Source organism: Hyalella azteca, unplaced genomic scaffold (assembly GCF_000764305.2).
Source record: "Hyalella azteca isolate HAZT.00-mixed unplaced genomic scaffold, Hazt_2.0.2 contig9044, whole genome shotgun sequence".
NCBI classification, from domain to species: Eukaryota; Metazoa; Arthropoda; class Malacostraca; order Amphipoda; family Hyalellidae; genus Hyalella; species Hyalella azteca.
This window is the reverse complement of record NW_025939124.1, coordinates 21,913-33,014: the sequence shown is the minus strand read 5'-3', so window position 1 is coordinate 33,014 and position 11,102 is coordinate 21,913. Positions and strand designations below refer to the sequence as shown.

Here is an 11,102-nt window from a genome sequence, read left to right as displayed (position 1 = left end):
GATTTATCAACAATAAGTATGCATTTTGAAAACTTCTGAATTTGAAATATAAATTTTTGGGCTGGAGCTTATGGTTCAAGCGGATATACCCACAGAAGACCGGTATGTGTGTAACACCTCTCATACTGCTCAGATTAATTATCATATCACAGTAGATGCTGGATTTAGTTTAATTTTCATCAGCTGTACACTTGTACAGGTTTCACATAATGGGAAAATTAAACACAAGTAACATATGGGCCCTTTTATAGCATGTCAGGCGTTAAATTTCCTTCATAAGGACTATTCTACCAAATTTGGAGAGTCGAATAAGCTTTGCAGCATTTCAATACGAGTGTTTCACGGATAAACACGCATGTAAAACAGGTATTATATTCCGAGAGCACAAAGGATGCACAAGCAGAAACATGACTGCAGCAGTTATTAATTTCCCAAAGCGACGATAAAGAGAATGCCGAAATAAAACACGTGCTGTGAATATGAAACAATCCAGTGATAAGAGTCGTGTTTTGGAAAACGTGTGGATTGTCAACTCGTAAGATGACAATTGATGTATGTAGTGAAATTGACCAACTGAATGTAAAAGAAGGAAAACGAAAAGGAGTAGAAAAAACAACAGATTAGGAAGATATTGGTGGGATGAATGCCTTATTTGGGCGAAAACGTTGTTTCATTAGAATGTAAAGATCTCCGAGTGGCACAGATGAAGAAATTACAAATGATGAAGTGAAACGAGAGGTAGAAATACTGAATAATAAGACAGCTGGAATGGACGAGATACCATACGAGATGTACAAGTATTGAGGTGAGAGTGCAATGGCAGACTGACTGATTATTTAATGTTGTAGGACAACTGACGTGTACCTGATGCGTGGAATGAAAGCCGGGTTACCGTGTTACACAAGGGAGGCCACAAGAGCAAGAAGGAACTTAAGAATTACAGACAGATTGCATTTACTGACACCAGTGGTAAGATTTTTTGTGCGGTAATGAATGAGCGAATGCAAAGATGTATGAGGAACGAGAGAGAGCTTGGTGAAGAGCTAAATGGTTTTAGATGTAACTGAAGATAATATATTTGTTGTGAATGTGCTGATCGGGAGAATGAAAAGAAAGAGAAACTATGCTTGGATTTTCTGTGCATAACAAAAACGCATGACCGGGTTGATAGAGAACTTCTGCGTCAAGCACTAGAAAAAATTGGAATGACTGAAAAAAACCTGTGAGGCTCGTAAGAAGCACCGTACGTATGTGAAAACTAGAGCAAAATATAGACTGGGAGATGAGGAGACGGACTAGGTGAGGAGCAGGAGGGGCGTACGACAAGGATTTATGCAGTCTCCGCTTCTCTTGAACCTTAACACAGAAGAGACGGCTATCAGCATACAGATGCTTCTGTATGACGATGATGCTGTGATGAGTGAAAGTATGCTCTCTTTTTATGACGGACTATGGAACCGGGTATGGGATTGACTTCAATGTGCAATTCAGTGCGGTGAAGAGCCAAATACCTGTTGTGAATGGACCGGCTGAGGGTATGAGCAGAGTGACGCTTTTGGGAGGGAATGAGATAGTTAGGACAAATGATTGTAGGTACTTAGGGGTGTGTGTGGACCAGGAGGGATGTGAGAGAACAAAAGGACGAGAATTTAAGGAAGGCGAATCAATATTTAGGTATATATTTGGAAGTGCAGCAAAAGTTTGAGCAAGTAACAGTAGCAGTTTCAGTATTGATTGGACGTGGTAGCATAGAGTGATGGTGAGCCAGATAAACTGGAATTGGTACAGAATAGAGTGGTGAGATTGGCACTAGGAGCCCCCCAGGTGGACTGCGGCGGAGGCCCTGAGAGGGCACATGGGATGGAGTACCTTTAAGGAGAGAAGAATGAGATAAGTTTTGAGATATAAAGTGAGACTGGAGCGAATGGACGATGAATTTTGGGCACGAAAGATGTATACGTGAAACATAAAGGTGAGAAGTGCCCCATAAAGGGCACTCTGAGAGAACAAACGAAGAGTGGATGGTAATAATTGTGTGTCTGTATGAGGAGCAACTGTAGCTATGTTTGAGAGTGTGTAGAGATGATCGGAAAACGTTGAAGGTTGAGGGAGAGGAGGAGGATGATAAGAGTGGGGTATTGAGGAATGGAGGGTTGAGAGAGGTTAGGGTGGAAAAACAAAGGTGGCCGTGCCGAATGTTCTAGTACATTTTTTCTGTTTATTTTTTGAGATATTGACATGTATAACTGAATGTTTTAGTCTTTCAGGATTAAAGTGAATACTACCCATAATTTGAACTTTTTTTTCAACTACCGGATGCGACGTGAATTTTTTTTAACGCTAGCAAAATATTTTTTATGCAGCGTTCGGTGACATATACAGGCATACAAGGTAATTAATAGAGTGATGGATGACCATTACAATGAGAAGATTATGGGGCTTAGTGACATACAAAGGCATACAAGTCAATTAATAAAGTGATTGATGACCATTACAAAGAGAAGATTATGGGGCTTGGTGACATAAAAAGGCATACAAGGCAATTAATAAAGAGATAGATGGCCATTACAATGAGAAGATTGTTGTGTTCGGTGACATACTTAGGCATACAACGCAATTTTAGCGAACTAGTGAATTAAGAGAGCAACTTTTGAGTTAGGGATAAATGGAAAACGTGGAGTTGAACGAGGCGGACGTGAGGCAGACATTAAGAAATAAAGCGCACTTTAGTAATGACCAGTATTTTAAAAATGATAGAGAGGAGGAGAAAGTTAAGAAAAAATATTGTTAATGGAATAGAAGGTGAATATGTTATGGAATAGTAGGGAAAACGAAATGTAGGAAGAAAATGAGAGGTGCTGTCTCAAAATACTACCAGGCAAAATTGGCAAACATACCCAAGAGTTATAAATGATAAGAGGTACCAACGGAAGAACAGAGGATATAAGAGACGTAAGAGTAACAAATATAAGCAGGAGAGCAAGCTGGCATGGATATCATCAGTAAATCAACAGAGGGAAGAGCCTGAGGAACCTTCTATCAAGTGAGACCAGAGCATATTAAAAAAAATATTGATAGGTATAAAATACGTCAAATTTGATTAAATGTCTTCCCAAGTGGTAAATAAATTACAGGAGTCAACAATACATCATTAAGGTGTGTGAAAAAGAAGCGATGACAGAGTAAAGAGTTGAATTATTTTTGGAGGACATCAGTGTTGTGAATGAGTTGTTTCGACCTTGAGAAATACAGAGACTCTAGAACACAAAGATCCTAGTTGAATGGGAGATGAATATAGAAGCAGTGTTAGAATGACTGGAAAAGGAACTGATAAGAGAAAGAGAGACTCCATGAAAATTTGATAAGTATGGTAAATGAAGGCAATAATTAAATTGATGAATAGATTCAATGCAGTCTGTAAATGAGTTACGTGCACAATGAAAACTAAAATTCTGCAGCCAAAGGTAGGCAATTAAAATGATTAAAGAACAACAAAATTGTCCTTGCTAACATATATGACAAAATTTCTGTGCTAGCAATAATAAAATGGAGGGTATCAGCAGGCTTGGTGAGTAACATTAAGGTTTCGGTACGATATGAATATAAGGTATGTTTGCAATGAATGACCTAATTGGGAGAGTCAATGTCAAGAGAAAGTGTACCTGGACAAAAGAGTGACAGAAAAAAACTGAGACTGAGTCAACAACTGTTTGAAAACTTGGGAGCTTGTATTATTTAGGCAAGTTAGAGGACTCAGAGAGGTATTATGTAAATACAAGATTAAAATATAGTATCAGGTATCTGGAGAGCAAATGAACGAGACACGAGAGAGATATCTCTTTTTGAAAAAATAACTAGAAGGCTTTAAGAAAATATGCAAATGAAATGAGTGGATGAATAAAATTGGACATGAAAGATGAGTGAGTAACAAGAAGGTGAACAAAGAGGAACCTTATTTCTTCCAAGAGCAAATCTCAATCTTATTACACTAGGCATTCCATGCCTGATGATCAACTACGGTAGTACTGCTTGTGAACTGCATGGGAGACGTGAATAATCTGGAAATTTATGATAATGCTCAAAGAAAAGGATGGCAGCAGTAGTTAAGAACGTTTTTTTCAAGTATCCCTGCTGAACCAAAGGTAATGAAAACCTATGACTTGATGAAACAGGAACACAGTCCAACTTGAAACAAAAAGGCCACACTCCTACGACATAAAAGGGTGGCAATTACATGGAAAATGTTGCTGGTTGCATCAATAAGATGAGAAGTGCAAACACCAAGGAAAATTAATTTTAGTTTGACTAAGCACAAATGCAGCTTATTTCAACAAATTGATTTATAATTTTGTAGAAATTTACTTCTCAAGTAATGACCTTGGTAATGCCAGAAAAAACTTCATCATGAACTAATCTTCTTGAGTCCACATTCATCATAGTGAACGTTTAATTAATTCAGAATAGTGGTTTAGATCGTTGTTTATTATTAAATTAAACCAGCAATAGAGTGCAATTTAATTAAAATGAAATCTCAAATGAGGTAAGTACATAAACTTAGATTCACCCAATATTTAGTACATTAAGATTTAACAAACAAGTTTTCAGAGGAGCAACATTCATCCTGAGATGATTCAACACCTATTTAGTCGAAGGAGCCAATGCCGTATGTCAACATGATTTATTAGTGCCTCTGAGACACCAGATAAAACTAGGTGAAGCAGCAGGGAGTTTATCTGTGACAAGAAGCAGGAACACTAAATTTGTTATTATATTCGGCAAATAAACATTGCCACCATAATGCAACTCATGAGGATAAATTCATCCAATTTATCACTTCATCAACATTGCCGTAAAAACTTTTTTATCAGTCAATTTCGTAAAATGATTGCATTGCTTATTTCAAAATAGTAATTGCAGCAATTTACAGACCTCAAATCTGTTCCTCATAGCAAAAATTATGTGGCTTAAGCAAATGTCATCACACGATAGGTGATAGGAATTGCTCAGGTTGCTAACCACACCACAACATGACCATTAACTTGTGTTCCACTATGTTGTCAGTGGACTTAATCGTACACCATGATCCAGTCCATGATTTTGAGTAAATTCATCTAGTTTTCAAATCCATCTTCAGATGCAGTAACATTTAGGCTTCATTGGAGTTTTTCTATTCCCAGATGATGAATAATACTAAATAGTGTTTAACAGAAACAATTAATTGATCAAAATCTCATAGATCCATTAAATGCAACCCTCAGGTATGACGGAAGTTTCACTTGACAAGACGGAAGTTTCACTTGACAAGGGGACGTCGTTTTCCCTCTTCTTCGCAGGACTGTTCCCTGTACTTGCGCACCTCACTCAGATAACGAGACCAGGCATCATTAGGCTCAGCTTCCTGTCATATACTTGCTTGTATTAGAAACATATTGGCAGCTCAGCTCAAGAGTAATACAGCAATACACTAAAATTACCAAAGAGGTATACACAGTTTTCGTAAATTGAACATACATGGTTTGAACATACAATCTACTTGAAATTTAATGAAGACTGATGGATGAATTAAAATTAGGAACTCAGAACCCATGTTAATGATTGATTAGCAAGGATTTCATTAGTGAGTGAATTTAATTAGAGCATGTTTAGCTCAATAAGTAAAAGTAAGATTAAATGAAGCAATCAAGGGATGAATATATGTAGTATTCCCCACATCTTTCAACCTTGTAAATTCATGAATTCATTATTAATAATTTAGAGGCCTGAGCTTACCTGAGCCCCATCCTGGGATTTCTTAGCCTTCTTGACAATGCCTGTAGGTAAGATGCGACCACCGCGCCTCTTGCCCACCTGCGCAGAGCTCAATGCCATTAGATCAACAGGCAAGATGGAACACAACACAGCAGTGGAATTTCTCTTTTTGCTTCCATCAACATCAGTTTCATTCACACAAGTTTGAATGAGAACAGATAATTAGATCAGAGATATCAAAGATTGGAGAGAATTTATTTCATTAATACAATCCCATGAAATGTAATCAGAATATTCACCACAAAACATGAGTGATGAATCACCTCTCATGTTAAAATGTATGTATTGGCTTCAAAACAAACCAAGTAGATTTCAAAGTTGAATTTTTAGAATTACCATTCTATTTTCTCATTTTAATGTTTTAGCACATAAATTTTCATGCTTTACAGTGATAATAAATAATGCCTAAGAATTTAATCTTAATAGCACAATTGGCTGGGTGAAATGAAACTAAAAACACAATGATGATGGAAGCAAAAAGCCACTGTGATTCCTGGGGCAGCTGAACTAAGTTGCATCATATGCAATCATAGCAACAGATGCTTGAGTTTGCAGCCACTATACGCCTTCAGGAACTGTTGGATGAAGCGCCAGAGATGTCGAGTAGCTGGCAATCCCCACCATCTGTGGGAGAGGGATCAACTTTACTTACCTTCCTTGAAATAATCTGAAGTACTATAAATTCAAATATGTTGATTTTGTAACAATAACATATACAGATAATATAAAAATGCATGACAAACCATCAATTGTTTTGAGCAATAGTTCCACAAGTTCCATGCACAATGCAGCAGGGTGGAAGTCAAGATTGGAATCAGATGCAAGTGTTCCACTCAATGTATTGCTTAAAAAATAGTCATGTTCTAACAAGTAAAGATACACACAACACATGCAAAGTAATCCTAGATTTGTTCACTGACTCATGTATTCTACTCATTAATTCAACCTTGCTCCTCAGTTTTTACTGCCTATTTGGCATAGTGGCAAACCAAAGATTGTCAAGTATCATGATTGTAGCCAACTAGCCATGAAACTTTACTGGTCTACTTATAGAACTAGAAAATGAACCAGAGGAAGAGTCTAAAAAATGTCTGTTTTGTCACTATGATACTCAGCATTGCAATATAAAATTCTAAGAGGTGAATTTATGGACAGGTTTCGGGTATGATACCTCATCAAGGACAGCTGGACAAGTATCAGGTAATGACAGGTATGATACCCAATACCCACCACAAAACAAGCCAAAATTTATATACTTCTCTCTCATGATTCTGCAGCCTCAAATGCTATTCATTTTGAAATTTTGATGACATAGTGGCCATGCTGATAGTCTTCAAGATGCTCCATGAAGTTCATTTTTGCATCCAATAGTTAGATGACTTAGATCAATGAAGTATAATGGATACCAGCATTATCATACATAAGATATTTGTTTAAATCTTGAGTAGATAAGGTAGTTAGAACTGAATCAATTATAAAAAATCTCCAATTTGCCACTATGCTTGACAATTTGTTTGCATCATTGTAAAGCAGAGGCTTAGGCTTTTTATTTGGCATCCTATGCTATTACTCAGCACTCATGCCTCATGGCTATTACCATGAGGCATGAGTGCTGAGTGGACTTGTGAAAAATCATGGATACCAGCATTATTATAGATGGATATTAAAAACAATTTTAAACTATGAACTACATATTCATAGAACTAAAAATGAATAATTTTTTTAATGTTTTTATAAAAAATGTCTCATTTGCCAGTTGCCACCATATCTGTTTGCCATTATATGCATTATTATGCAATAAAGCATCTCAGAGAAATTGGGTAAGTAAAATCATGCAGCTCTAAATTCAGACTTTATCTATATTTGAAATTTTACAGCTAATCAGTCAACAATTACTTGGCAAAAAATTTGTATAAGGTATAACCAAGATGTTATAAGAAAATAATAACACAGCTTAAGTACAACAGACATTGCTTGGAAAGTATGATGGTCAAACTCAAGAAATGCTTGTATAGACTATAGTTCTATCCATTCAACTAAAATTTGGCATTTCCAAAGTTAGGTACCTAATAGGTATTCGTATTCCAGACTTCCAGTTCCAGGTAAATGTGATTTTTAATTAGGTATATATAATGACAGTTTCCAAGATTGTTACAAATTTGAACAAATCCATTAGAAAACTTGAATTCTCTTAATCCTAAATAAACTCCTCAAAACAAGTCACTTTAAAGGGCAATTACCTACAAACTCAAATCTCAAGGGTCATTTTGGCAGGCAGTGATTTTGGGTCAGATTTTGGATTAGTAGGTCGGTAGGCTATCAGGTAATGGTGAATTGGTGATTGGTGACAAACTTTCATGTTAAAGCCTTTGAGGAACCTTTAGTATACTAATATAATGTAAGGTGTAAGGCGTAAGCAATAAAATGACTAATGATTAAAGTTACTAATCAGAAAATTATCTTACACAACTCAAGAAAGGTTTCCTTGCAGTTGCAGATGTTGACGCAGACTGAGAACTAGGTTCACAGCTGCTGGCCTTCAAAACTTCAGATTGAACACTGCTTGTATGAGTTGTATCTTTTGATTCTTCTTTCACCACAGACTGTGGCAATTTACATTCTTCTTGTACTTTTTTATCCTGCATTTTTTTAAACATTTCCAAGAATGATCCATCATTCTTAAATACATTGCTCGCTGACTGCGTTTCATCTACTTGGTTCCTTTCTTCGTCACAGCTTGACTCTGAATCACTACTCTCTGCAGAACTTCTTGAATCGTCAGCCATTGTAATCCAGTAACTGCAAATGCAACTGTCTTTTAACTTTCTGACTGTTTTCTCTCGAAACACTGACAAAATTGCAAATACCGCACTACCGCAGAGTCTTCAGAGATGATCAGAGATGAAAGAGTACGTACGACGTCTGCCGAGTTTCGCGGTCGACTCACGTCTGGCTGTAACAGTACTTGAGGTACTAAGTTACTAACTACTGAGTGTACTTCACTGTAAAGACTTCACAGGCTCACATTACTATTTCACTTATACTTCTGAAGTTCTGAATACTTCAGTTCACACAATGTACAGTTATACCCAATAGGGCGAGTAAATACTGTGATACCTGCTTTAGATATTCTAATGAATGTGCATTTTTTTATTCATTCTGATATTTATATATATATTTTTCATTTAGCTCACGTGGAGAACACATTGCATTTCCTAAGTCAAATTCGGATTAAATTCTTCCAAATAAGAAATGGAAATAAAGTTGGGAAAACACGCATTTTCTTTGTAAATTGAAAAATCTAACCAATTTTAAACACGCATTTCTTCTTTCAAGCTCCTGCGTCGGTCGCCTCAGGAAGCAGGCCATCCAACTCTATACTGTAGTTTGATTATTATTATTACCGCTTTATGCCATCATCTGCTGCCTCTTTTTATTTATATTTAGTTTTGGTAAAAACGCCATATACAATCAAATGTGCGGACCAGAGATAACAGAAATTTCCTGCTTATGACGAGTGCTATTGATTGAAGAAATGTAGCTATATGTATACGAGACGACGGGGATTGTCGGCATTGCGCTTGCGCCGAACACAAATTTCTCATTTCAAAAGTTTCGAATACCAACCTCATCATCACTTCAAAAACATATAAACTCATGTATAGTCAATTTAAAGAACTAAACCCAGGATATAAACCTAAAACCTTTCTTCACAGATTCGAATGATTTTGGCCGGCCTATTGTTCCTTTGGTTTTTAGGCAATATTTTATAATATACTACCGGTCGGTAGCATTGTTAACTCGGATTTGCTCTTGGATTGATAGACACTGCAATTTTAGAAATCACATCATCCCGAACTCCGTTAATCCAAATCCTGTTCATTATGAGAGAGATAATGTACGTTAATGAATGATGGACCGTTTCAAACGTCATTCGACATTGAACACCCCCAAAAAGAAATAAAAACTCCCGTTGACTCTCTCTTCAAAATTCCGAAAAAAGCTGTTATGCATCGTTTAGTTTAAATTCCCGTACAAAATTTTTGTTTGAAAATAAAATTTCATTTTTATATGATTTTTTACAACACTTCTCTTTAACTTCACTTCTTGTTTGTTTGCTTGTCTGTCTTCTACAAATCTTATAATCGATATTTGGGAGCGCAGCCGTGGGTAACAAAATTGACTCGTAAACAGGCCCTGGGCCCAACGCCAACCATCAGCATGCAATATCTACACATAGCCTCAGATCAATGAGCTGTGGGTAACTACGGCTAACAGTAAATCCGCTTTGCACAACACAGCCACTGCTTCACAGCGCCGGAGCGCAATAGGCCCTACCGCAACAGGCGGCGCATGTTAGGTTAGGTTACGCTAGGAGTAGCTGTTGCGGTAGGGCCTGTTGCGCTCCGGCCAGTTGTGTTCCGGCCTGTATGCGCTCCGGCCTGTGACTGAACGGCGCTGTTGTGGTGGGCGCTTTGTGTCAAAAGCTGTGAAGATGCCCGGCTGCGTTACGCTCGGGAAGGTATATGAATCGCACTGTGGAGTTGGGTTATGCTGACCTCTAGCTATCCACCCCGATATTTGACACACTTCTACTGAAGTTCTACCTGTCCAATCGATCTGAAATTTTGCACACATGCATAAAATCAGAGACAATGCATGAATCAGTTAACAGAATAAATAATTTTGAAAATTTACAAAAAATTTGAATATTAAAAAATTAAATGTATATGAACATAAAAAATATAAATATATGAACATAAAATTAGAAATTAATTGTTCATGTGTAAAAACAAAGACACTGCATTCTTTAGAAGTGTTGTCCTTAAAAAGTAATTTTTAAACGTCTAGTATTTATATAGATTTTCGAATATACTACAATGTTCCCACTATAAAAAATTCCATGTCCAGTACTATCCCAACACGAAAAGTAGCGGGGATACGTCCTCTAATAATGTATATTCGCAACTCCTAGCTTTAATTACTCACACACACACGAACACATGTCTAACTTTCATACATATATAAAAAAATATCTTGCCAACTCCATTATAATTTGCAATCATCCTACATATTTTGACAGCTTGTTTGAAAATTTTTACTTTAAACTTAAGTCTATCAAATATTCTATGTACCTCTTCGCCACCAATAGTTAGTAACTTTATAGTATTTAAATTCAAAAGTTACTTGCAAACTTATTTCTTGAAAAACATCGACTTTTACTGGCTTCTGCATGTGGTTCTTTAGCTTCTGTTAATATGATTTCTAAATGAATAAGGGGTGCAAACCAAAGG

General features: G+C 36.7%; 1 protein-coding gene across 1 annotated transcript; it reads right to left on the bottom strand.

Moving 5' to 3' along the window:
- Positions 1-229: 229 nt before the first annotated feature.
- Positions 230-8,839, bottom strand: LOC108665179 (telomerase RNA component interacting RNase). The gene is made up of 3 exons (XM_018151910.2): positions 8,274-8,839; positions 5,770-5,847; positions 230-5,398 (listed from the first exon to the last, which is right to left on the bottom strand). Exons 1-3 carry the CDS (start codon positions 8,592-8,594, stop codon positions 5,294-5,296), a joined length of 504 nt encoding a protein of 167 aa, XP_018007399.1. The 5' UTR covers positions 8,595-8,839; the 3' UTR covers positions 230-5,293.
- Positions 8,840-11,102: the final 2,263 nt, after the last annotated feature.

Coding starts and splice junctions, on each gene's coding strand:
- LOC108665179 (XM_018151910.2), bottom strand. CDS start 8,594: ATGGCTGACGATTCAAGAAGTTCTGCAGAGAGTAGTGATTCAGAGTCA. Junction 5,848..8,273: donor GGAAACCTTTCTTGAGTTGT/GTAAGATAATTT, acceptor AGCTCTGCGCAG/GTGGGCAAGAGGCGCGGTGG. Junction 5,399..5,769: donor AATCCCAGGATGGGGCTCAG/GTAAGCTCAGGC, acceptor AGTATATGACAG/GAAGCTGAGCCTAATGATGC.